General features: G+C 34.1%; 1 protein-coding gene across 5 annotated transcripts in view; it reads left to right on the top strand.

Annotated features, from left to right (window-relative positions):
* STAG1 (STAG1 cohesin complex component) overlaps positions 1 to 27,913 on the top strand; it is a 369,927-nt gene that overhangs the window by 166,597 nt on the left and 175,417 nt on the right. For all 5 annotated transcript variants that reach the window (XM_044754937.2, XM_070493352.1, XM_070493351.1 and 2 more), the window contains one exon: positions 22,365 to 22,441. In XM_044754937.2, the coding sequence (XP_044610872.1) occupies positions 22,365 to 22,441 (77 nt within the window). The remainder of the gene's footprint in view (positions 1 to 22,364; positions 22,442 to 27,913) is intronic.

Below are 27,913 nucleotides of genomic sequence, written 5' to 3'. Positions count from 1 at the left end.
TTTATAGTTTTAGCTCTTATATTTAGGTCATTGATTCATGGTTAATTTTTGTATATGGATAATTTTAATTTGTATTTCTCTCACAAGTGAGGGTTGAGAGCCATGTGCATTTCTTTTTCTGTGAATTCTCTTGTTCCTATCAGTTGTCAAGTTTTCCTTTTGGCTGTCTTCATTGTTCTTGAAAAGGCACTTGACAAAATGGATTTTAAAACATTTTGATAAAAGAGACATAGATGCATATTTTCTTAATATGATTAACAAAGAGAGCACACTTGTCTCTTGCTCGGTGGAATATAATAAAAATCCAGAAATAGACCCAGTTACCTATGAAACTTTAAGCAGATATGAAAGAAGTGAATTGGAAATTATAACTACACCGAGATACCATTTTTCACTCATTAGATGGATAAAAATTAAAAATTACAAGAACACTCTTGCTTAAGCTGTGAGGAAACAGAGACTGTTACATTGTTTGTTGGAGTACAAATTAGTACATCTCTCATGGAAGGAGATTTGGCAGTATCTCCCAAAACGACATGTTTTTATGTTTTGACCCAGACATGCTACTTCTGGAATTTTGCCATGAAGATATACCTCCAGCATTAGGAAAATAAGTGCACAGAGTTATGCAATACAATGTTATTTGTAATTGCACAATATTGGAAACAACCTAAATGCTCATATATAGGACAGTGATTGAGTAAACTGTGGTACAGTTCCACAGTGGAGTTTTTTGGCACTGTTAAAACGAAAAAGAAAGATCTCTGATGCAGGGAGATTTTCAGAATACATTTTTAAGGGTAAAATGCACAGTGGAAAAGAGTATCTAAAGTATGCAGCTTTTTTTGGAAGAAAGAAGGGGGAATAATGGAATATACACATACACAATATTTACCTGATCTCTAAATGTCTCCTTACCAAATATCTTTTATTTACAATGGATAAAATAATAACTTTATCATGTACAAACTTGGTAGACACTGCTGTAACCGAATGTTGAAAACAGACATGCCAGTTATAGAACCAGTCGATAGCATGTGCTTCCTTGTATGCAGTTAGAAGAAGAACTCAACCTCACTTCCATAGCATTCTTGCCTGAAGTGCAGAGCCTGAATCTACTCTTGAGGAAACATCAAACTTAGACTGAGATATATTCTTCAAAATAACAATCCTGTACTCTTTAAAACCGTCAAGGTCCTGAAATACTGAGAAATGACTAAGGAACTGGTCCAGATTAGAGACTAAGGAAACATTACAATGGACTACATGATCTTAGATTTTTCTTTTGACATAAAGGACATTATTGAGACAAATAATGAAATCTGAATCACTTCTGTGGATTAGAACATATGTATTGTCTCATTGTTAATTTCATGGCTCATGTTAATTTCGTGATCCTTGTACTGTTGTTGTTGTATGTGATTTTTTGTTTTAGGGTACTGTACAGTGAAGTATTACAGAGTAAAGGGATATTGGAAGAGTGAAAGAAGGGTGGAACAAATGTAAAATGCTTACACCTGGGAATTTGGTGATGAGTATTAGAAATTCTTTGTACTTTTCTTACACGTTTTCTGTGAAGTCTGAAATTATGTCAAAGTAAAAACTGAAAGGAGAGGGAAAACCCTTTTAATTCTAAAGCCAGTATCATACTCAAGGGAAACCAGTAGAGTCATTTTCACTAAAGTCAAACAAGGCATGGATGCCCAGTCTTACAACTCCTATGTAGCATTATATTGGAGATAACAAGCAAACACGTTTAGACATACAAAATGAAGTAATGATCGCTATTTGAAAATAATGTTGAATGTTTGGAAAGTTCAAGAGAATCAGTTTACAAAACTAATATAAGCAATAGTTATTCAGTAAGTTATTGGGATATGGAATTAATATAGATAAATTAATATGTTTGGTTTATGTAATAATAGCCAGTTAGAAGAGATAATGGAATAAAAGACCCTCTTTTTAAGATAAAAATGGGGAAAATGTGGGAAATTATTTCATATCTATACCTCGCTTGATAATGTACACCCAGAGAAATTCTCAATGCATCCAGTTTAAATACAAAAACAAGTAGCAATAAAGAAAAAGAAACAGCAAATAAATACCAGAAAGAAAGAAATAATAAAAGTGCTAGAAGAAAACAGGAAAGAATTCCTTTATAACCTTGGAGTGGGAAAGATCTTTTATTAATGTGACTCAAAGAGAACTGTGACTCAAAATTTATAAGTTAGAAAAGAAAAGATTGATAAATTACACTACAGTGAAAACTTTTACATGATGGGCACATTGTAGGGAAAGTCAAAAGACAAAGGACAAATGGGGAAGTTTTTTTTTTTTTATATTATGAAAGCTGGTTTCTGTTATTTGTTGAGGTTAGTTTTGCATTTTATAAGGACTTCTTGTGTTGCAAAGTAATTTCCAAAATCCAGCTTGGTGTTTTATTGTATCAGCCCATTTGCCCCTAAACTTGCATAAGAACCAAGAACAAAAGGATGTTAAAAAAAATTGGCTAAAGCAGGAAGAGAACCAGGGAAGGGAGGAAAAAGTCACAGAACTTTTTTTCCTATTTCTTGGCTAGATGGAGCACTCCCACCAGTGACATGACAAATTGGAACATAATGTCATATGAAGAGTTTGGGCAGCCTCTCTTCCATTTGGCCTCTACTATCACTATTTTCTCATCTTGACCCTTCAGCCTAGGTTGTATCGGTTTTCTTCTTAAGCTACCTTAAGTTGTATCAGCACCTCTAGTTCTTTCCTTAACTGTGCCTACATATCTATAGTCTGCTCACTGAAATCTCTTCATTTGAACCATGTGAAGTGAATTCTGTTTACTGCTAGACCCTCAGTTAGAATATACTAATTCAATGTGATAATAGGATATATTCAGTATCAATGCAGTAGGAAAGATGGCAAAGGAAAAGTTGATTTAAACACTATTAACTTAGAGTTAGTTGCATTTTAAAGCTGTGTAACTTCGTTAAGTGTTTATAGGAATAAACGCTAAGAAGATAACATAGAATGAGAGGATATATTTATAGTAACATGCACGACAAAATACAGATATGTTATCTCTATATTCAAAATATTATCATTGTTTAATACACCATTGGTACAGGCATTTATGTTTGGGTATGTACTAATGCCAGTATATAACAGATTTCAGAATTATGTGTCAGGGATATTGATAAGTAGTTTTCATTGGAAAATGTGCTTGCTTTTAGTTAATAAAGGATGTGTTTATCAAACTTGAGAATTGTAGGTTAGAAATACTTTCTTTTTTAGTTGATTATAACAAGTAATTCTATTTTGCAGTGCTTGTGCCTAACAGTGGACTTTTAAATGCCTGAGGACTTTGTAGGAATGTAGGATTGCTGGAGAACTGACCTCAGCCAAGAACAGTTACTCCAAGAGTTTCCTAAACTTTCCCATTTCATGGACCCATTAGTGTTTCATTAATTTTTTCATGGAACCTCTAGGCCAAAAGAAATACCTAACACTTTCTTTTTGAAGTAGTTAGGTCCAAACAATTTATTTATGTCCTAAGAACTTAGTAGCTGTTTAGAAAAATGATAAATATAATTGAAAGAAAAATAAAAATTGTATTCTATTTTTAAATAATCTCACTTACTAGTAGATATATGCATCTGTTGGGCCTGTACAACTGCTCAAATTTTGAAGTCACCCTCGTTTCCTGTTACATACTGGTTTTCCAGGAGAATTTGTGAAAACACAGCTTCTCAAAGATAGGATATTATCAAAAGTAATGAAGTATCATCTGACGTTGATACTGAATTACCTCGTGCTAGTAGTTCCTATTGTACTTGACAGATATAAAATATTGCTGTTTCCCTTTGAACATTTAAAATACCCCACAGTGCTTATATGAGTTTGCTTCCATGGCTAAGGACATCTCAGTGCACAAATTGGGCACTGTGGCTTTAACCAATGACTGGCTGGGAGTTAGTGTATAAATACCCCAAATCCTTTCTCCCTCATGTGAGATAACTTTTAAGTGCATGGCTTATGGTGACTCCCAGTTCCCCAAGGAGTTTAATTAGGCTCCAGTTATCTATGGCAGTAATTGGGTAGATAACTCACTTTTTGTTGTCAGCCTTTCCTTTGTTTATTTCCCCACTCCATTACCAGTATTTTATGGGATTTCCTAAATAAATTACTTGTTCTGGTATCCTAACAGTGTCAGTGTCTGCTTTGGGGAATAGAAACAGGTATTTGTTATGGTTTATTATATATTAATCAGTTTTAGAAATCTATTTTAATGAATTCTTTCTTATCTGTTTACATGTACACCGTATATAGATCAATATTATTTTTCTTAAAACCTTTTTAATTGTGACATCTTATACACAGAGAAGAGCGCATAAATTATGTGTGTAGAGGTTAAGTACTATTTATATTGTGAATCCCAATGTTATTAGTACTCAGGTCAAGGAAAAGAATATTATCAGGACTTTAGAAGACCCTTCCCCGTATCTCTTGTGTGCTCCTCCCCTATCACAACCACCTCTGTTTTCCACAGAGATAAGTACTACTTTAATTTTGTGATAATTATTTCCTTCCTTTTCTTTATAGTTTCACCATTAATGAATCTATCCTTAAACAAAACATTTTAGTTTTGCCTGTTTTTCTTCTTTAGATAATTAACTATATGTATACTTTTTTACATAATTAAGTGTACCTACTCTTTTATCTTGCTTTTTCTGCTCAAACATTATATTTATGAGATTCATTTATATTGCCTGTACCATAGTGCACTCATTTTCATTGATGTAAAGCAGACAATTCTTTGGTGTGATGGGCTTTCCTTTCCATGGTAGAATGTTTAGCAGCGTCGTTTGCCTCTACCTATTAGTTGCCAGTAGCACACTCCTCTCTGTCCTCCCATACCCTCTTCCCCAATTGTGACAACCAAAAATGTCTGCAGATGTTGCCGAATGTCCCCTGGGGGGCATAATTGCTATAAGTTCAGAACTGATGTAAAGTAGCCATGATATAAATATAGTAGTTTATTTAAACTCTCTGCTCTTGAAAGAAGTTGGGTTGTTTCCAGCTTTTGGATAATACAAACAATGTTACTGTAAACTGTCTATTGTACATGTTAATTTGGTGTGTATGTGCACAAGATGCTCTGTTTTGTGTACTGAGAAGTGAAATTGCTGGGTTATAAGAGATGCAGCTTTTCTAGATAATGCCAGACTGTTTTCTGAAGAGGTTGTAGCGACTTTTTATACTCCAATTAATTAATGTCACATAATTCTGATGGCTTCACATCTTTGCTTAGACATGTTGCAGCCTTTTTAGTTTTACCTTCTTGAGTATGTTTAGAAATATCTCATTAAGATTTTAATTTTATGTCCTCGATTACTGTTGGGATTGCACATATCATTTGGATTTTCTCTTGGATGAACTGCTTTAAGTCTTCCACTAATTTTCTTTATTGATTTGTAGGAGTTTTTTTTAAATAAGTGTTAATATTAGTCATCTTTGTCGATCAGTTATATATTTGGCAAATATCTTCTCCCATCTTGAGTTGTTTTTCCTCCTTTATATTTTGATAAATTATGCCTTAAGGGCAGTGATTTTTGTCAATTTTATTCTCTACTATATCCCCAGCAGCTATAAATATTTGTTGAATGAATGAATAAATGAACATAGGTTCTTAATTTAAGTGCAGTCAAGTTGGTAGTCTTTTCCTTTATTGGCTTTTAATGTCATAAGAAATTCTTCTTTGCACATGAAGATAATCTATTTTCTAATAAAAGCTTTCTAGTTTATATATAGTTTAGTTAGTTATATATAGTTTAGCCATTCAAATTTAGGTCTTCATCTGGAATGGAATATTTTAAGTCTGAAAAGTCCTTCAATTCTTCACTGTTGTACAGTAACACCACTGGCAAATATCAAGCATCTATTTACAGGGTAGAGTTTTTCTGGCCTCTCTAGTCTAATATTTAGTCTGTTTAGAGTTTCTTGAGTAGAAATTTCTTGGCCTTTTGTATTTTCATACATATTTTAGTATTAGTTTGTCGAGTTCCATCAAAAAACTTGTTGGAGTTTTGGACCAGCCCTGGTGGCCTAACGGTTAAGTTAGGCATGCTTCACTTCAATGGCCCAGGTTCGGTTCCCAGGTGCGGACCTACGCACTCATCTGTCATGCTGTGGCAGTGGCTCACCTAGAAAAAGAGGAAGATTGGCAACAGATATTAGCTCAGGGTGAATCTTCCTCAACTCCGCCCCCCCCCACCCCAAAAAAAACAAGGAAAAAACTTGCTGAAGTTTTGAATGGAATTATATTGAATTTATATGTCAGATTTCTCAACCTCAACACTATTGACAGTTTGGGCTGGATAATTCTTTGTTGTGGGGAGCTTTCCTGCATTGTAGAATATATAGCAACATCCCTGGCTCCTACCCACTAAATGCAAGTAGCACACTACCCCAACCTTCATTGTTTGTAACTGAGGTGAGGTTGGGACAGGACACACACACAAAGGTTGAGAACTACTGCTATACATTAGTGGAGGGAGGAATTTACATCTTTATAAAATTGAGTCTCCCAATTCATGATCATTGTATATTTTTCTCCATTTATTTAAATATTTATTTTCTTTCAATGTTTCAGAGAGTATTTTTGTATATGAATGAAAAGGTCTTATACATCTGTTACTAAATTTTTCTGGACTTTAGGCATTTAAAAAATTCATAATAAGTAATGTCTTTTTTTTAGGTTTACAAAAAAATTAAGCCAAAATTATAGAGTTCCCATATACCCTCCTCTCCTCCCCACAGTATCCCTATTAACGTCTTAGCATTAGTGTAGTACATTTGTTACAGTTGATGAACCAATATTGATAAATTATTGTTAACTAAAATCCATAGTTTACATTAGGGTTCACTCTTTGTTCTGTGAAGTTCTGTGGGTTTTGACAAATGCCTGGTATGTGTCCACCATTGTAGTATCAAAAAGAGTAATTTCAGTGCCCTAAACATCCCCCCTGTGCTCCTCCTTTCAATCCTCCCCCTCAACTTTCCACCCCTCATACCTGGCTACCATTGATCTTTTAATGTTAAATCTAGTATGCTTTCCTGAAGTGAATTCAACTTGATCATGATATATATATTTATATATATATATTTTTTAAGTTTTTATTTTTTTCCTCCCAAAGCCCCCTGGCACATAGTTGTATATTCTTCATTGTGGGTTCTTGTAGTTGTGGCATGTGGGACGCTGCCTCAGCATGGTTTGATGAGCAGTGCCATGTCCGCGCCCAGGATTCGAACCAACGAAACACTGGGCCGCCTGCAGCGGAGCGCGCAAACTTAACCACTCGGCCACGGGGCCAGCCCCGATCATGATATATTTTTAAAATTATTGCTACATTTGGTTTGCTGATATTTTGTTTAGGATTTTTTACATTTGTATTTATCAATGAGATTGGCCTACAGTTTTCCCTTTTCATTCTTTTCCATTTCAGATTTTATCAAGGCTTTGCTAACTTCATAAAATGAATTGTGAAGACTATCCTCTTTTTCTGTTTTCTGGAAGAGTATATGGGATTGGAATTATTTGTTTCCAGAACACTTGGTAAAATTTGCTATTGAAACCATGTGGGTCTGAGATCTTTTTTGTTGGAAGGTTTTAAACTACTGATTGAATTTCTTTAACTGATTTAGCACTATTCAGGTGTTTTATTATTTTGACAAGCCATATTTTTCTAGGAACTTTTCCATTTCATCTAAATCTTCAAGTTTCTTTAATGAAGTTGTTTGCAATATCCTCTTATGTTTTTAATGTGTATAATTTTTTGTGGTGTTCCCTTTCATTAGTTTAATTCAAAATGTTTTCTCTCTTTTTTTTTTTTGGTCAGGAAGTTTGACCCTGAGCTAACAGCTGTTGCCAGTCTTCCTCTTTTTGCTTGAGGAAGATTGTCCCTGAGCTAACATCTGTGCCAGTCTTCCTCTGTTTTTTATGTGGGGTGCCACTGCAGCGTGGCTTGATGAGCATTGTGTAGGTCTGTACCCAGGATCCGAACCCATGAACCATGGGCTGCTGAAGCAGAGTGTACAAACTTAACCACTACACCACCAGGCCAGCCCCTTGAAATGTTTTCTAATTGTTTTTTCTTTGACTCATGGGTTACTTAAAAGCATGTTTCTTAATTTCCAAACATGAGATTTTTCTGGTTAGCTTTTCATATTGACTTCTTCTTAGCCTAACTGAATTTGAGGCCAGAGAAAATAGTCTGTATTAAGTCCTTTCAAATTTGTGTAGACTTGTTTTAAGGTCATATGACCACTTTTTGAAATGTTACATGTGTGCTTAGAATCCGTGTGTCTTAGTGTCTTATGTATTTTCTAGGTGCAGTTGTGTGCGTTAGGTTAAGGTTGTTCAATAATTGTGTTAAAATATTTTATATCCTTCTTATCTATTGTTTGCTTTCTAGCACTTACTGAGGGCAATATATTAAATCTCACATCATGATTGTGGATTTATATATTTATTCTTGATTTCTCTTGGAATGCCTCCTCCTGCCCTGCCCCCATGTTATTAGGTGCAAATATTCAGATATTTCTTATAACTCAAATATTTTATTTTTAATGTTCCTCTTTATCTCTCACAGTACTTTTTTCTAAAAGTCTATTTATTTGAATATTAATGAAGCACACCACTTTTCCTAGTTTTCTGGCCCAACTTTTTCTTTTTTTCCCTTTCATTGTTCTTATGTCCCTACCTTTTAGATGCCTTTTGTAAACAACATATAGCTGCATTGTATTTTTTCTAATTCAGTCTGAAAATTGTTTTTCTTTTAAGTGTGTCACTTAATTCTTTTTACATTAAATGGTATCACTGGGTATTTGAGTTTATATTGAACCAATGCTTGTTCTTTGTCCTGTCTCTTTATATTTTTTTTATTTTTCTCTTCTTTCTTGCCTTTAGATTGTTTGAATCCAAAAGAATTATTTTTCTTCCTCTCTACTTCTTTGACTGTTTTTATACTCCTTAATTTAATGGTTACCCTAGAAATTATAGAAGCCATACTTAACATATCAAAATCTAAAGGCAATTAGTACTTTTACCCTTTTCCCAGCTATTACTAGGACCTAGAACACCGTAATTCCATTTACTTACTTCCTTGACTTGTAATTTAAATCTATCTAGTTTTCTCATAGTCACTATTATTATTTTTAGAAAATAAAATTATTATTTAGCTTTACTCATATTTATGCCACTTTATTTGTTCTTTATTTTTTCTTCATGTCATATATATCTAGGATCACTTCTGCCTGAAGCGAGTATTTAGAAATTTCCTTGAGGTTCTGTTAGTGAGTGTACAGACTCTGTTGGACTTTGAAAATTTTTTTGTCTTCATTTCTTAAAAGGTATTTTAATGGGTATATAATTTAATATTGGCAGTTATTTTCTTTTAGCACACTGAAGATATTTCATTGTCTTCTGGCTTGTATTGTTGAGAACTTGGAATAATCATTTTTCTCTCTTTCATTACTTGTTTTTCCCAAAGTTTAAGATTTTTCTCTTTGTTTCTGGTATTTTGCAATTTGACTGTATTATGTTCTAGGTATAGAACATATTTCTCCAGATTGGTGTCTTTCATCAGTTATCTCTTTAAATATTGCTTCTTCTCATTTTAGTTCTCTTCTTCCTCAGTAGCTTTCCTTAAACTTTGCATACTGTCTTCTATGTACCTTTTTGTATTTGTTAATTTCTGTGCTGCTTTCTGTATAATTTTCCCTCTATCTTCCAGTTTACCACTTACTCTTTTTTTCACCTGTGCCAATCTATTTTAGTTACTATATTGTCCATTTCTAGAACTTTTAGCTAGTTGGTTCTTTTTTAAAGAAAAAGTCCATGGAATTGTTCCCCGTGGATATTCAGTCTTGTATTTTCTTTTTGTAACATGGTAAATTTCTTTCTTTTACAATCTGTATCTGATCATTCTAATACTTTAAGTCTTTGCGAGTCTGTTTCTGTGGGGGTGGTTTTTTGCTGATTTTTTGCGTATTGCCTTTCTTCTTGGTATGTTTAGTTACTTTTTATTCCAAGCTCCATGTTTTCTCTCAAATTTATTTAAAGTCCAGGGTAAAGGTACATTCCTCTGGAGAGCATTTATCCTTTGCTAGACAGATGCCCAGGGGTGCTACCAATGTAGGACCATCTGTAACTAAATACAGTTTGGAGTTTTCTGGATCAGATTATGTGATTTTAGGATATTTGCGAGCACCAGTTTTTATTACTACCTCTCAGGTACGTTTATCTCCTTTCACAGAGTACCAAAAGAACTTTCTTTGTAGTCTGCAGAGTATGAGATGTTAGATTTATTGCTGGTTTAACTTAACGTAGAGGTGAAATTCTTTGAGTCCCCACTTCATAGAAGAGTTGTTTCTTTTAGACCCTTCATCTCAGAACTCCCAACTTATGCATTGCAGGCTCATCAAGTGTTATCATAGAAAAAGTGATTTCAGTGTTCCTTGTATATTTTGGATTTCTGCTTTTATTTCGTTTTTATCCTAGTAATTTCAAAATTTTTCATATTAGCATTTCAGAAAGAGGATTTATATAAATAATATTGTTTACAATATTACCATAATCATAACTTGTATATATCAATGTATAGTGGCTTCTTCCCTTGGATAATGGTGTATGTGTGTAAATGTAACTCATAATTTTAAAACTTCCACACTTTGGACGTATTTTGCCTATGTATTTTTTATATTGTTGTAAGATAATTTCTACTTTCATGGACTTTGAATCTCATAGGACTAATTACAAGTCTTAATTTCTTATTATTCTCATGTTTTTGGGAGAGCTTTTGAATATAGACATATACAGGTACTGTTTTAGGTACAGTACAGTGAAAACCACAGATAATCCTTATGAGTTTGTCATTTAGTAAAAACTGTTGGATATACAGACAACAGGGTAAAAACTATTAAAATAAGCAGAGAATGGAACCTGAAATATTTTGGTAGATTTTATCCTCCTCTTTCCAGTGGATTTCTAAAGAGTTGTTGTATATATACATCAAATGTTTATACCCTAAATTATTCTTTAAAAAATATTACAGGAATCACACAAATATAATCTACTGATTTTACCCCTTTATTCAAAAGTTAACTCAAAATAGGTCATATAAAATGCAAAACTATAAACTTCTAAAAGAAAACACCATATGACCTTGGGTTCAGTGATGAGATTTTTAGATATAATCACTAGGAGCACAATCCATGAAAGAAAAACTTGGCAAGTTAGACTTTACTGAAATTAAAAGTTTTTCTGTTCTGCAAGAAGTCACAGACTGGGAGAAAACATTTATGAAACATGTATGTTAAAGGAGTTATATTCAAAATATACAAAGAACTCTAAAAACTCAACAATAAGAAGATAAACAGTGCAATAAAAAGGTGGGCAAAGGATCTCAACAGACATCTCCCTGAAAAAGATAAACAGATGGCAAATAAGCATATGAAAAGATGCTTAACATCAGTTGTCATTACTGTAATGCAAATTAAAACAATAAGATATCACTTTGCAGCTATTAGAATGGCTAAAATCCAAAAAATTGGCAATACTAATTACTGTCAAGGATGTGCAGCAACAGGAATTCATTGTTGGTGGGAATGGAAAAATGGTATAGCCACCTTGGAAGAGAATCTGACAGTTTCTTAACAAAGCTTAACTATAGCCTCACTATAGAATCTACACTCTTAGGTATTTGCCCAACTGATTTGAAATTTATGTCCACACAAAAACCTGCATGTGAATGTTTATAGTAATTATATTCATAATTGCCCCAAACTGGAAGCAACCAAGATGTCCTTCAGTAAATGAAATGGATAAACTGTGTGGTACATTCATACTCTGGAATACTGTTTGGTGATACAAAGAAATGAGCTCTCAAACCATGCAAAAGTGTAGATGAATCTTAAGTGGATATTGCTGAGTGAAAGAAGCCAGTTTGAAAGGGTTCCATACTGTTTGATTCCACTTTATATGACATTCTGGAAAAGGCAAAACTGTAGAGATGGCAAACAGATCAGTGTTTGCCAGGATTTGGGGGAGGAGGGAGAGTTGAATAGGTGAATCACAGGATTAGGGTGTGGTGAAACTGTTATGTATGATACTGTAGTGGTGGATACATGATATTATGCATTTCTCAAAACCCATAGACTTTACAGCACAAAGAATAAACATTGATGCATGCCAACTTTTAAAAAAAATCACTTATGATGAGGTCATCCCAAGATGGATATAGACTATGACAAAAGAATCTAAGTGTTTTAAAAATATACGAAATAAACTCACTGAAGGGATTTGGGGAAAAGATGTTCTCCTAAGTAAATGAAGAAGTGAGTAGAGACTATATGACTGAAGGCAAAAGGAACTTTATGTAAGTACTGTACTCTGGTTGGGAAAATTGTTTCCCATGGGTTTAAAGTTACCAGTTCTGAAGTCACTATACGTGTATACTGGAGTTGAAAAATTAAGTAAATATATGGTTGATGGTGGGAACCAAATTTTTTACTGTTGGAGTCAAAGATTATGGGTAAGCAAGAGGAGGACGCTAGAATAACTCATGTTGTAATGGAATTGAAGGCATTAGTATAACTCATATACAGCTTAATAGAGATATAGATGGCTACATATAGGAATATTTATAGATATGTTTGTATACACACTAGGAGACACAGACATATATATTTCCTTGTTCTTTCAGCTGAGAGGGCCTAAAAGAAATGACATCTCACTAGCAGTGAGCCAGCAGCAAGGAGCACATCTAGTACCTAGATGTTGGTTTCTAATTCCATTCTCCAATAAAAGAAACCAGGGCTCTCTGAAGAAATGTTAGGTTCTAGGACTGGGACAGGGAATATACAAGGTGAGCTTGGAGCATTTCATGGTGTCCAAAAGTAAACAAATGCTCAAAGAAAACAAAACAAATGATGAGGGTATGTCAAAAAGATACAGGAGCCAACTGAAAGAGCCCTCAATGGCTAAAGCTGGAACAATTTGAGCAACAAAATAAATATCGTAGAACTGGATTATAACCCGAATTATAAAACTTTCCTGAGTCCATACTGATATAAATAAATGATTGAATAATGAAACAAATGGGTGAGAATAGACACATCTTCTGTGTAGAAGAATTCAAAATAATTTATGTAGATACCTACATAAACCTCATGAAAATGAAGCAAAACCCCCCAGTCCTTACGTGTGGGCTGTACAGAGTAACTTCCTTCCAAAGAGGGCAGTATAGAAAAAGGGAAAAAGTGTAATTTGTACAGTGGAGAAACCTAACAAATACTACTTCAGCTAGATGATCATGATTAATAATCAATAGTGTTTAGTCATGTTGATAGCATATACCTTGTTTTGATGTGATTAGAAAGGTGCTTTATCTTTTTGATCTTCTCCTCAAAAACCCGTAAGCCATATCTAACCGTGAGAAGAACATCAGACAAACCCAAATTGAAAGACATTTTACAAAATACCTGACCGCTGCTCCTTAAAATCGTCACAGTCATCAAAAACAAAGTCTGAGAAAGTGTCACAGTGTATACAGGAGTCTAAGGAGACATGACAACTACCACTTTTTGTGGTTTTCTGGATGAGATTCTAGAACAGAAAAAGGATATTAGGTAGAAACTTAAGAAAATCCAAATACAGTATATGACTTTTAGTTAATGTTATCAGGGTTGGGGGAGGGGGAATTGGAGGAAGATAGCCAAAACGTAAAAAATTCCAGTTATAACATAAGTAAATATTAGGGATGTAATGTACATGATGACTATAGTTAATACTGCTGTATGATATATAGAAACGTTGTTGAGAGTAGATCCTAAGAGTTCTCATCATAAGGAGAAATTTATTTATTTATTTTTTTTTTTGTTTTGCTTGAAGAAGATTAGCCCTGAGCTAACACCTGTGCCAGTCACCCTCTATTTTGTATGTGGGTTGCTGCCACAGCATGGCTGATGAGTGGTGTAGGCCTGTGCCTGGGGTCTGAATCCATGATCCTGGGCCGCCAAAGCAGAGCACACTGAGCTTAACCACTACGCCATGGGGCCGGCCCCTTCCTTTTCTTTTTATTGTATCTATGTGAGATAACGGATATTAACTAAACCTATTGTGGTAATTATTTCACAGTATATGTAAATCAAACTATCATGCTATACATCTTAAACTTATACAGTGATGTATGTCAATTATTTTCCAATAAAACTGGGTGAAAATAATGTTATCAATTTGAGGTGTATCTGGGAACCTCTGTACTGTGTAACTTTTCTTTCAGTCTAAAACTATTCTAAAATAAAAAGTATATTTAAAAAAATTCCAGAGAATTCAATTTAATGAAATCTCTGAGGTTTTTTAATTAAACCCAACCAGTTAGCTTTTTTTTCCTCTTTAATCGCATACATAAAAGCTTGATAAGATAGGAAAAGAAGTATTCTAGACAAAAGATGAGTTGAGGAAGTCTTAGATTTAAAATTCTAAGAGGGACTTCACAAAAGTATGCTTGCGATTGTTTGAGACCTCTTAGTGATGTAACTTTGAAGCACAGGGTAAAGAAACAGGACTTGGTCATTTATATGCAGTTTGATAAGAAACTGTCAAATAATCTCAAATGTTTAAATCCTAAATTATCTTGCATATATTATTTGTAATTGGAGTCAAATATGTAGTGTTGACTATAAACAAGATACTTGATAAATTAAAATTTTCACTCTGAGTATATGGATCCATATAATATTATGGGGAAGTTCCCTTGTACTTTTTTTCCTTCACCACTTAGAGATGAAACCTGGCTCTCCTTAAATGATACCATTTCACTCATTGCCTGATTTTTTAGAAGGGAAAAGAGTTCAGCCTTTTCTTTTCTCCATTTCCCCAGTCAAAAGTCTGCTTTTTCATACCATGCTATGAAGGTTGTCTTCTCTAGAACTTTTCTTTGCTGTCGACATTTTATTTCTCCCTTCAATTCTGTAAGACCAAAAATCTTTGGCTGATATTTTTCCTCTAATGCATAAGTTTTACTTTTTTGAGTCCTCAAATTCCTTAATGTCCTGAAAATTTTGGGCCTTTCTCTACAAAAGTGCATAGACTGAAATTTCCGTTCAGTTTCAAAGGTTTATAGATAGGAATCTATGTGCTACAGATTAAGGAGCCCTGCCTGTCTTGAATCATATTAATGTTAGTAATAGAGCCTGAGGTAGCCGACAGACATTTTAAAAAATAAGTTTATTTTCCTCACTGTCCTTCCTCTAAGTCTTGTCTTATGTGAACAGCACTAGCACTGAAGATGAAGTTATTTTAATAGTTGTTGAAGAGTTGATGAAAATAGTTTGAAAGGTTATAGCTCTAGGACAGTGCTTGCTTTTGGCCCTGGGCTGTACTAGCATGACTCAACTAAGTTCCAAAATTTGAAATTCTAATATTTAGGAAATTTATCTGTTCTTGACATGGCTGAAATGTACCCTATGCAGTCTTGAAAGACCATTAATTGGTACTCACAGTGCCAGTATGTGATTTTTCTTTTTGAGCATTTGGTTTGATGTTTCACCTACCTTTTGTATTTACAGAGGAAGAAGTATATTAGCTTTTTGCAAGGAATGTTACAAAGTGCAGGCTGCCATCTAGAGACAGACTCGTCACTGGAGATATAATCACAACAATTTTTATTTTTAAGACATTTTGAAATATTTATAAGTTTCCGAAAGTGTATCTTTATTTATAATAACCTGTCAGGTAGTTTTTTTTCCATTTTTATGCGTACTACCTAAACAGATCACATACATTCCAAGATATTTTTAATTAAGCTTGCAATGCTCGTTAAAAGGCAACCAAAGTATCTGTCTCTTTCTCTACCTTTCTCCACCTTTCTCCTACTCCCTCTCCTCAGATCTCGAAAAAGACTCTTACATAGTCAGTGCAATCCTAGGTTATGGTTAAGTCCTACATTTTTGGTATGTAGATGTTTCTTTAGTGAATCCGTCACGATTTTAGTAGCCTTAGCATTTCTTGTGTCCTGACTCAGATTTTTGCTACTAATTTATTCATATTTATTTTCAGTCTTTCTCCATTTTATTTTGATTCATAACCTGCTGTATTATTATATAAAATAAAAAACGAGACTACCGAAAAATTGTATTGTCGTATGCTTGGATTATCTCTGGTCCATCACCGAATTAGATTTTATTTATGAAGACTCCATAATCCACTCTCTAAAAGAAAAGACTTAAAAAGCTGTTTCATACATAGAACAGTTACTTAGAAAGCTTTTGCTGTTTGGAAGGCTCTCTGCTAAGTGCTCTTAGGCAATATTAATGTATTTCCACCACACCCAAGTTCAGTAATTTTGAGTGAGCCATAATGTTACTGTGTCATAAAAACTGTAAACTTAAAAGGCTTTTGTTATATTTGGATAAATTGTTTTGCTGCTAAGTAAAGTTCTCTCTGCCTTCAGTCTTCTCTTCTGCCTGTCTGTACCAAGTTGGAAGGATACAAAGAAGGCTAGAGTTCTGCTGTGGCTGGCATCATAGAATAGAGGAGGGGTAGAGTTGAAAATGGCTGAGCAAGATAAGGTGAGACAGTTCTCTAAGCCATGGGCTTATATATATGGGGATAAGACAGTTTTCTAGTTCCCCTTGACTTTTCAGACAATGACTTCTTTATTCCCTTAACTCCCTACAGTGGGTTCTAGGCATTTTGAACAGGGATATTAAGTGCTATTGTATCTGATTGTCTCCATTCTGGAGGTGGAGGCTACAGGTCTGGGTGATGGTAAAACTGCTGGAATGACTTTCCCTCGTTCTGGAATAAAAGAGGTGGCTGGTCTCATTCTCCAAACAGCATTAATGTGGCAGCATGCTCAAGTAGGAATTTGGCTTCCAGTCGACCTCAACTAAGGAACTAGAGCTTTTAGCTAGCCTTTAAAATGGGTACAATAATCTATGAACAAATGAATGCTCAAAGTGGGAGAGCCTAATACTAACTGAGTATCTTACATGCTACAGGTACGGTGCTAAATACTTTACATTTGTTATCTCATTTAGTTCTTATATCATCCTTAGTCATTTGTTCAACAAATATGTGTTGCATGCCTCCTTTGTGCTAAGCGGTATTCCAGGCACTGGAAATTACAGCTTTGAACAAAACATCCCTGGTCTGAAGTGGTATTTATCACCATTTTAAATTTGTTCATCTGAACAATTGACTTTTCTAGTGTCCCATAGCTTAGTAACTGGTGGAGCTGAGATTTAAACCCTACTGTGTTGGATTCCAAAGACTTTTTTTTTTTTAATGATTGTCATCTGAACTAACAACTGTTGCCAATCTTTTTTTTTTTCCTGCCTTTTTCCCCCAAATCCCCCCAGTACATAGTCGTATATTTTTAGTTGTGGGTCCTTCTAGTTGTGGCATGTGGGATGCCACCTCAGTGTGGCCTGACGAGTGGTGCCATGTCCGCACCCAGGATCCGAACTGGCGAAACCCTGGGATGCCAAAGTGGAGTACACAAACTTAACTACTCAGCTGCTGGGTCAGCCCCTGGATTCCAAAGACTTTAAACCACTCTAGGATGACTTCTTGGGGATTCTAGTATATGTTGTGATTGCTGTAACCACAATTACAGTCTCTTTATTGTTGTGTCTATTGCTAATTATTCAAGGGGATGTTCTCCAGCCCTATTTTCATATTGCTTTTCAAATCCATCTTTTGTGTTGTATTATAGCTGGTAAAAAACATAAAATTTCACATTTTTGGGAAACTTACTTTGATCATTCTTTTTTTTGGCTGATGAAGATTTGACCTGAGCTAACACCTGTTGCCAGTCCTCTTCTATTTTGTATGTGAGCTGCTGCCACAGCATGGCCACTGACAGACAAGTGGTGTAGGTCTGCACCCGGGCCACTGAAGCAGAGTATGCCAAACTTAACCACTAGGCCACCAGAGCTGGCTCATGTGTTGATCATTCTTATGCCTGCCCTCTAATGAATGTTTATTGATAGTGACTATAGAAATGCTCGATGGGCAAGATTTAAGAGCAGTCTTTCAGTTTAGTTTTTAACATATTTTTTATTGGAAATGTGTTCATTTTGTTTGAGTAATATATTCCTTTTGTTCAAATTTCAGGAAATGCAAAAGGTATGCAGTATAATGTCTCAAGTACGTCTCTAAACCTCAACCACATATTTCTGTTTCCCAGAGGCAACCAGTTTTGCCAGATGTTTTCATATCTTTCCAGAAATATTTTAATGCATATACAGTCAAATACATATATATCCCTTCTTTTTTCATGTTTGAATATATCCTACAGATCTTTTCATATCAATCATAGGCAGGTTTATTGTTTTTGACAGCTCCATGACATCCATTGACCTTAAGTCAGTTAAGAGAAATGGTTAGTGATGGACTATGTAGCCAGACTATCCACATGTAGGCCATGGATCTGCTACTAGGAAACCCCTCTTGTAAGTTGTGAAATCTCTACGTGCTTCAATTTTCTCATCTGTACAATGGAAGAAAAATAGTAGATTCTTCAAAAGATGTTTGTGAAGATTAAATGTGTTAACTTCAAGGGCTTATTCAGCACAATGCCTGGCAGATAGTGAACACGCAAATATTAGCTGCCACCACCATTGTTGTTATCATCAGCACTTTTACTTATTTAATCAAATTCTTATTTATGGGCATATGAGCTTTCTTCCTTTTTTGCTATTACAAACAGTGCTTCAGGGAATAAGCTTTACATTCATTATTTTGCACATCTGTGAGTTTATGGATGCTTTGCAACAAATACATCATCAAGGCCAAAGAGTATATAAATTTTGTAATTTTGGTAGACATTTGCCAAATTTCATACCATGAGAGTGTATCAAATTATGCTCTCACCAGCAGTTTGACATAATTTAAATGATCAAGAACTTGATGGTAGCTTTCTGATGTTACTTCTGTTTCTGGAATTATTCATAGTTAAAAATGACAATTTTGAAAGTTTGTTCATCTCCACCAGAAGTACAATCTTGTTAGGAGGGCCTGCTCAAAGAACCCTTAATTTTTTAATATAAAATGTGTATGTTGGTAGGTTATCCTTTCAGGATTCTCACAGATACGTTGTTAGTGTTGAAGAGAGTGGAAGATAATCTTTTATTTTTTTCCCATTCTTTATTTTCAGATGTTTATGTTTCCATAAATCTGAATTATTTTGGATCTTTAATTTACCTTTCTTATCTGTAAACTTAAATAATCTTCTATTACAAATATGCTTCTTTAAGAACCAAGGATGCAATGGTGAACTGAGATTAGATTTTAATTTATTTTGAGTACTAGTCTTGAATTACACCAAGACTTTTTCCTTTGTCAAAAAAAGCTTAATAGGAAGAAAGAAAAGCCTAAGATGTTGGGCATTTTTCAAAGAACTGGGGGGAATACAAAGATTAATAGAAGTGGTCTCTGCCCTATTTTCTCTTTTGGATGAGCTAGATGGAGGCCATTTCCAAGTTAGAAAATGTAAAAAGGGACCAAGAAGAATGTATTGGACAGAACTTTGAAATTGCCACTGAAAGTAAGTGAAAGAAATCAAAATAAGTCATCAGAGAATACAGTACAAGGATGTAGTGCTATAGAAACCAATATAACGAGCAAATGCTTTAAATAGAATAGATAGGATATTACTACGGAAAGACTGTTTGGTGTAGCAATTAGGAGATAATTGGTGTGAGGAAGCAGTTTTAGTAGAGTTATGGGACCCAACTGGAGAAGAATGAACAGTTGGAAAGTAAGTAAATAGGCTAATCTTTGGAATAATCATTGTGGCAGCAGAAGGATTTTCCTCTTTGAAAAAAAATCTCAGTAACAAGCTTCTGTTCATTTTCAAAATTATGGCTTCAAACATCTGATTTTATTTTATTAGTAATTGTTTTTTGTATATGGTAGTCCCCTTTAAAGATGCTAAGCATGAGGTTGTTTTTTCATATTGCTTTTAATGCTAGGTACTGTTTTGTTGCTTTTCATTTTATGACATTAAATTAATGTGATGAAACAGTCCCTTTATGAACTAACATAGCTAGTTATTGAAATGATAGTTAAGACTCCATTGTATCTGAAAACTGCCTTATCAATCATGAAAATAGAGTTGAGCATTATTTACACTGAATGTATTTTAACAATGACAGTGTAACTTATTGCTAAAATAGTAGGATTAGTGTTGTTCTTTTAGAGTTTTTAAAAAGTCAACTTTAGCAAGATATAATTTTTTCTTTTTTTGAGGAAGGTTAGCTCTGAGCTAACATCTGCTGCCAATCCTCCCCTTTTTGCTGAGGAAGACTGGCCCTGAGCTAACATCCGTGCCCATCTTCCTCTACTTTTTATGTGGGACGCCTACTACAGCATGGCTTGCTGAGCAGTGCCATGTCCGCACCCGGGATCCAAACTGGCAAACCCCGGGCCTCCGAAGCGGAACGTGTGCACTTAACCACTGCACCACCGGACCGTCCCCAAGATATAATTTCCATACATTAAAGTTTACACACCTTAAGTATACAGATTGATGACTTTTGACAATTGCATAAACCGTGTAAGGACACTCCAATCAAAATGTAAATTATTTCCATCTCCCCAAGAACGACTGTTACCATGTTTAATAACTTAAAAAAATCTAAGTTTACTTCTTTAGCTTGTTTAATAGTTATGAATGTAATTTTACTTATCAAGAGTACTGTGAAACAACCCCTGAAATTACATGCTTTTTTCTACGGGAATCTTGTTTCAGATCGACAAAATAGTTCATGATCCAAACAAGGTTATATACACTTAAACAGTTTTGTTTAATTTGAGTGATTTTAAGAATGTCTGACAGAAAGTTACTTTTACTTGAGATAATTTATAATTAACAGCTTAATGTTTCCAGTTTAATTTTTTAAAAATCCTCTGAAAAGAAAGACTATATTATAGTGCATAAACAACCTGTGTTCAGTACTATCTTAAATACTGTTCTTTGCTTAAAAAAATAAAATCACAATGTAAAAATTTCCCATGTTGTTTAGGAAATTGCATGTTGAGGAAGAACTCTGTAAAAATATTTTTCCCTTTCATCTACCTCCCAACCTAGACTCTCTCATCCCTAAAGCTGGATATAGGGGATACCTGTAGGTGGTACTACTTAATGAATTAAGCGTCCTAAAAAGGAATGAGAGAGCTATATATCACGTAACTAAAACCTGCTTAAAAAGTGGTTCTGACTAAAGATAGGACAGATATCCTTTTTCTCATTTTACAAATTAGTAAAAATTATGTGAAATTCAGTTTAATGTGCCAAATGTGCCGTTGTAGTTTTTGTTGGGACTCTAAGACTATTCTTTGATGACTTTTAGTGGCTGTTCTGCTTCATCCTCTTTCCTATAAGAGTACAGTACATTTCAGAGACTCTTCCTTCTTACACTCCTAAATGTGATTTGAATTGGAGCTTGTAATCACTGACAGGAAGCCTGTCAGAGGTTATAGGGTATTTTCTTACTGATTCGTTGAATCGTATTGTTGTGATTTTTAACTTGAATATTTTACATTTATACAGTTGGGACTGAACCTCATTTAATTATTAGGCCTGGATCCTCTGTACTCAAAATTCATTTTGAATCTTATTTCAGTTTCTTTAAATTACGTTAATTTTTAATGCAAGTGTTTGATATATACCACTCTTGTCATTCTTTTAAGTGATAATATTTACGTAATCATTTTGAGGTCTAAAAAAGTAGTATGAAAGAATGAGATGAGAAAGGGGTTAACTTTTTCTTTGATACTTATGTAGAAGTTATTGAGCAACTTTTCATGTTCAGAGAAAACAGATTTAAATGAAATGTGTTAACAGATTAAGGGACATTTAGGCATAATTTATAGAGGAATATTCTGATGATAAAGAATATCAGAAGGAACCATGAAGCAAGAAAATACTCTCTATACTTGGATGTTTTTCAGACCAAGGCAGGCAGCTATATGTCTGGATATTACTAGTATGTATTGAAGTCAATGCTTTGAGTCCTCCTTACAGTATAAATTCATTGTTTTATGTCTTTGTCTTTTCCTTCCCCGACACTCCTCTCAATATTTTTCCTTATACTTATCTAATTCGTATAACGTTCAGGGTTTTTTAATGTGTAAAGAACTTTGAAGTTCTTAAACAAGAGACTTTTTTAGAATAACTAGGAGTTTGAGAGAGGAAAAGAAAACCTCAAGACTTTCGTATAAACCTTTTCAAACAGTGGTCAGATTAAATTTAATGCTTAGCATGGAATAAAAAAAGGTTAACTGTAAAATCTGTTTTCCACAGGTACTGTGAGAATAGAGATGTTTCGAAATATGCAGAATGCAGAAATCATTAGAAAAATGACTGAAGAATTTGATGAGGTATAGTATTTCAATATTTATACAAATTGCCTACTTATACTTTTAAATGGTGAATATATTGATTATTTTAAGGTGTGTTTTGGTTTGGTGTTTAGTATAAGGGAAGATACATGATTTTCTCATTTATATGATTATCTATGCTACTAATTCCAAAATTAATGATCTTTTGGATTTGATTACATTGCATGGAGGTAGCACTGAATAAGGACTGATAAGGGTAAGAAAATTAGAGGTATGAGGTAGAAGTTGATTCTTGACATTCATTCTTGAAGACCACTTAAAATTCCTGAATTTATAAGTACATCTCCAACAATTTCTTGTTCTGTGGAATGCTAGTCCTATTAAATGCTTTAAAGTAAAAAGGATTTGGAGGTCAAAGAAGTGTGAGAGAGATGTTATACCTGCCCTAGAGATTGTTAAAGCACATTATTTATTATTTAGGGTTCTTAGAAATCCTGGTGGAGAAAAACCTGCTTAACTTTGTTTAATCCAGAATTCCCAAAATTATTTTACGTAGTTCTCCTCTTGCCACTCCGTTTGCTTGTGTATATTTAAACTTAAGCTTCTATTTGGGGCACTCTCCTGGAGAACATTCTGATATCCATTTAGAATACATGTTTCTTTGCTAGTTTTTACAAATTAATTGTGCAGGAATCGTTTTTTCTGCATGATTTTTCCATTTTCCCTGAACTATTCTCTCAAGCAATTTTACACTGATTGTAAATGTTGAAACACAATACAGAAATAAAACTGTTAAAGTATTTATGGTGAATTCAATTCATGTCATGCTTTAGGCCACCATTAATTCCAGTTTTAACATTCTGTCTTTTGATTTAAGTAGGACTTCTATTTTCTGGTAGACATTCCTTTTTTTCTTGACTTTGAACACTAACAACACACACTGCTTTTCTTCTGGGTCTACTCTTTCCATGTGGTGGGCTCAGGCTTTTTATTATTATTATTATCAGTAGTAGTAGTATTTCCTTTTTTTTTTTTTCCTTTTTGGGGAAGATTAGCCCTGAGCTAACTACTGCCAATCCTCCTCTTTTTGCTGAGGAAGCCTGGCCCTGAGCTAACATCCGTACTCATCTTCCTCTACTTTATATGTGGGACGCCTACCACAGCATGGCATGCCAAGCAGTGCCATGTCTGCACCTGGGATCTGAACTGGCGAACCCTGGGCCGCCGAGAAGCGGAACATGTGAACTTAACCGCTGCGCCACCAGGCCGGCCCCAGTAGTATTTATTTCTAATTGCAAAAAAGTAGTACAAACACATGGTAAAACAAACACACATTGCACAATATATGTCTTTCTCATCAAGTGTTCACCTTTACTGTAGCAGAACATACCAAAACATTTTCACATGCATCTTTACAGAAACATTCTGTCAGTGACTTGAAGACTATTTAGTCATATTCCATGGGAGGTAGGGGAGACTTTACAGTGTAACCTGTGCATGTATATGTCCATAATTACTTGTCTTTATTTCTGTAATCCAAAAAAGCTCTGAAATTCTAAAGGACTATTTTGCAATTTAATTGGTGGCAAAACCTGGCCTCAACTAACATGAGGCTCTTTACAGTTTTTATTTATCCCAGTCAGTGTGAATATCTATATGTATTGCTGATGAAATATTAATGGTCTTGATTACAGGGGCCTGCTCCAGATTCTGTTGGGGTGTGATGGAACATAAAGTATGTGCACTAGCTTCTTCCTTTTTTTTTTTTAATCAAAGATTGGCCCTGAGCTAACATCTGTTGCCAATCTTGTTTTCTTTCTTCTTCTCCTCCTCCTCCCCAAAACCCCCCAGTACATAGTTGCATATTCTAGTTGTAGGTCCTTCTAGTTCTGCTGTGTGGAATGTCACCTCAGCATGGCTTGATGAGTGGTGCTAGGTCTGCATTCAGGATCCGAATTGGTGACACCCTGGGCCGCCAAAGCAGGGCATGAGAACTTAAAACAGTCTACCATGGGGCTGGCTCTGTATTAACTTCTATAATTATAAAAAACTTATGGATTCTTAAACTTTTCTGTGGGATTACTTTTCACTAAAGAATATTTTTTGTTGTTAACTTTGTGAGTTTATATGTGGCAAATAGAAGATGATAAAGCCAGTGCAAGTGGTAGTTTACTGACTGGCTCCTGTACTAGCCATTATGCCAGGCTTGAAATACAGGTGATTTGGGTCACAGATTAAAAAGTAGTGTGCATCTTGGACCTTCAGGGCACTAATACATGATAGAGTGATTATTAAGAGTTTAAGACAATAGTTGCCAAACTTTGCTGCACATTAACATCATGTGGAGAGACTTAAAAACTACTGATGCCTGGTTCCCTCCAACATCACCCAGACACTGATTTAATTTGAAAGGCATGTGACCTAGGCATAGGGATTTTTAAAAGCTCATCAGGTGATTCTAATCTACAGCAAAGTTTGGGAACTACTGTTCTAAGGGAAATAAAAAGGAGAAAGCCAAGATTTAAGTTATAAAAACACTTCATATATGAGAATAGAATGAGGGGTAAACAAAAATAAATACACTGTGAAAATGCACAATAACAGGAAATCATTGGTTTAATAGTAAGATTTTGAGATAACTAGAAGAAGGTAAGGAATTAAGCAAAATGAAGGTCATGGTATACCTAAGAAAATATTCATGTGAATGTTGTCAAATATTCAGAATATAAGGAGAAATAGTAAACTGTTACCAAGACTGATAATGAGTTAAATATAGCAAATGTTCATTTAAATTTTTCAAAAGGCATTTATTTCATATCCTAAATATTTTTCCTCTCAATATTGGAGATTATGGACTTAATCAAGACTGTTTTAAAAGTCATCATTCTAATTTGTTTTCTGTTTGACAGTACAACTAACACAGTTTTGATTATGATTAGAATGTATTTACTTAAAACAGAATTATATATTAGATGTCTTCTGAGGCTATCCATTTTATCTTCAATCACTTTAGCAAGATATAGCTCCTTTTGCTACTCCATACACTAAATTTCTTTTAAATGCTTGCATATTATTAAGTATACGTATATTTTATTAAGCTTTTTTTCCTTCAAAATACTTTATAGGTTGCTTAGTCCCCTGGGAGTGGATTGAGATTAGTTTTGGTAAATTGTATTTTGTGATAAAATTCTGAAAGATCTCATGACAAGAACCATTGGATCCCAAGAGCCTAGAACATTGTCTGGTTCATAGGGAGTAGCCATTAAAATTTTGTTAAATGAATGAATAAATTGTGTTATAGCAAAGTAAGGTAAAGGTGAGAGGAGTTAGAAGTAGCTGAGATTGAAGGTGTTTAAATTTGGAAAAGGTAGTCCAAGAGAATGTTGTGGCCTGGAAAGGTATGCTATAGCTTCTATTCCTTATTACAAACTGGTTATAACATTTGTTATTAGATATACTTTTTTTAAAGCCCTACAAACTTGCACACAGCCAAAAGTGCTCCGTAATTATATCAACCTAATTAAAAAATATATTAATTCCCGTAGCAGCCTATAGCTCTTTATAGTCAATAGATACACTACTATCCTGTGTATCTTTTGGAGAACCAACACAGGAGTCAGCTACTGTGAGATAAAGCAAAATGTAATAGTATTTCTTCCCTAGATCATTAGAATCACATCTTCATAGATAAATTCTAAGATATATTTCCTGAAAGTTGTGTAGTTTTCCTATATTTAAGTGTAGCATCTATGTAGAAAAGCTTTTGCAACACAACACATTTGATGTATTCACTTAGTGCCTTTAATTCTGGTCTGTGATATTTTGTATTGCATTGCTCACAATTATAGAGATTTTGTGTACTGTGCTCTTCTATAATGATTACACCTTATCCTGTAGCTTTTTTTCTCTTCTAATTGTATATACTTCTCTGAACTTGTTTATTTAAGCTTAAATGTAGAACTTTTTATTTATCCATTTGAGCTTTATTAATCAAAGGTTTAAAGATGTGAAGAAATGTAAAAATGGTTAAATAGCATATAACCTAAGAAAATGTAAAGGAAATGCCAAAGATATGGTAAAGGAAGGCTCCTCAAATTATCTCCATTCCCAAATTAAAGTCTAAATTTTTTTGATTGTGCATTCCATCATTAAAACATTTTTCAGCCCATACTCTGAACAGTGAAAACCCATGGTAAGGCTAATTTTATATATAAAATTATTCTCTCCTCCTCTCCCTCTTCCCCACACTCCTTCTCAAAAGGCTAGTTAGAGTTCTTATCTTGTGGGGACAGTGCTTTAGAAGTAACTGCCTGATGATTGTTTCACACTTGTTAGTTCTGAACTAAGTCTATTTCCTAATTGTCTGATAAGTAAATATAAATAGATAAAGGTTTTTTTTCCTTCATTCCACCCTTGGTAATCAGAAGACTGAGTGTATAGTCTTCATTTATTATACTACACTGTAGTTTGCAGTGTATGTATATTTATTTATAGAACTAAATGCACATACTACTAAATCAGTTTCTTGTCCCATGTCATTAGATCGTCATGGCTTTAACTTTTATAGTGGTCTAAGAAGAGTTTGTGCAGAAAGTGTCAGTGCTGCCACATTTCGTATTACTCAGTTATGATTACATATTCAAATTTTTGTTTCTGTTTTCTCCAGAAATATGTTTTCATTTTGTGAAGAGTTAAAAATAAATAGTACAAATTATAAATTCGTTGCATTGATCATATGTAACTTTCAAAGTGAACGAACCACTGTGAAGAGTGCCATTTCTAATGTCAACCCCTTTGAGCATTGAACTCTTCTTACTCTTCTCCCAGGATTCCTCAAACACCATTTGTAACACAAAACAATCTGAAATATGGGCCAAATGAGGCCATACCAAGTTTATTCTATATATTAAATATTATTAGGAAGTTAATTTATTTCTTATCTTTAGGTAAAAGTAAGGAGAAGTATTAATTTTTTTGCAATATGCCACTCAGTTTGTGTTATACATACCACTTTTGCGACTGCTCCAAGTTGACAAAGGTAAACGGAATATTAAAGGAAGCAGAGTTGGAAATGAGAAATGGCAAAAGACAAAGAAATAGTCAAGTAGAAAAACTCATGAAGACTCAAGAAATTTTAATCAATTTGTAATGTGCAAAGGTGTAACACAGGAGAGAATATTATGACTCTGAACCTTGCAGTGAAAATATTGGAGACGAGAGGAAACATTGAATAATAATAATAGTAAATACTTAATAACATTTGTGTCACTGAGTACTAGACTAGATCCTTATCTGGATTAGTCATGATCAACTATATATTGAGATTATAATTACCCCTTAGTAAAACAAGATTTTTATTCAGTTTTAAAACGTATTCACAAAACATGATTTTACAGCAATATAAATGAATCACATTTATATTTTATGTATTTTAATAATTATTAAGACCTGTGATCTAGCTAAAGCTAGATATTACAAATTCTCTTTTTTATTTATTGTAGGTATAACTTT

This window comes from Equus asinus, chromosome 21 (assembly GCF_041296235.1).
Source record: "Equus asinus isolate D_3611 breed Donkey chromosome 21, EquAss-T2T_v2, whole genome shotgun sequence".
NCBI lineage: Eukaryota > Metazoa > Chordata > Mammalia > Perissodactyla > Equidae > Equus > Equus asinus.
Note: the sequence above shows the minus strand (reverse complement) of the source record. Positions and strands in the feature narration are given on the sequence as shown.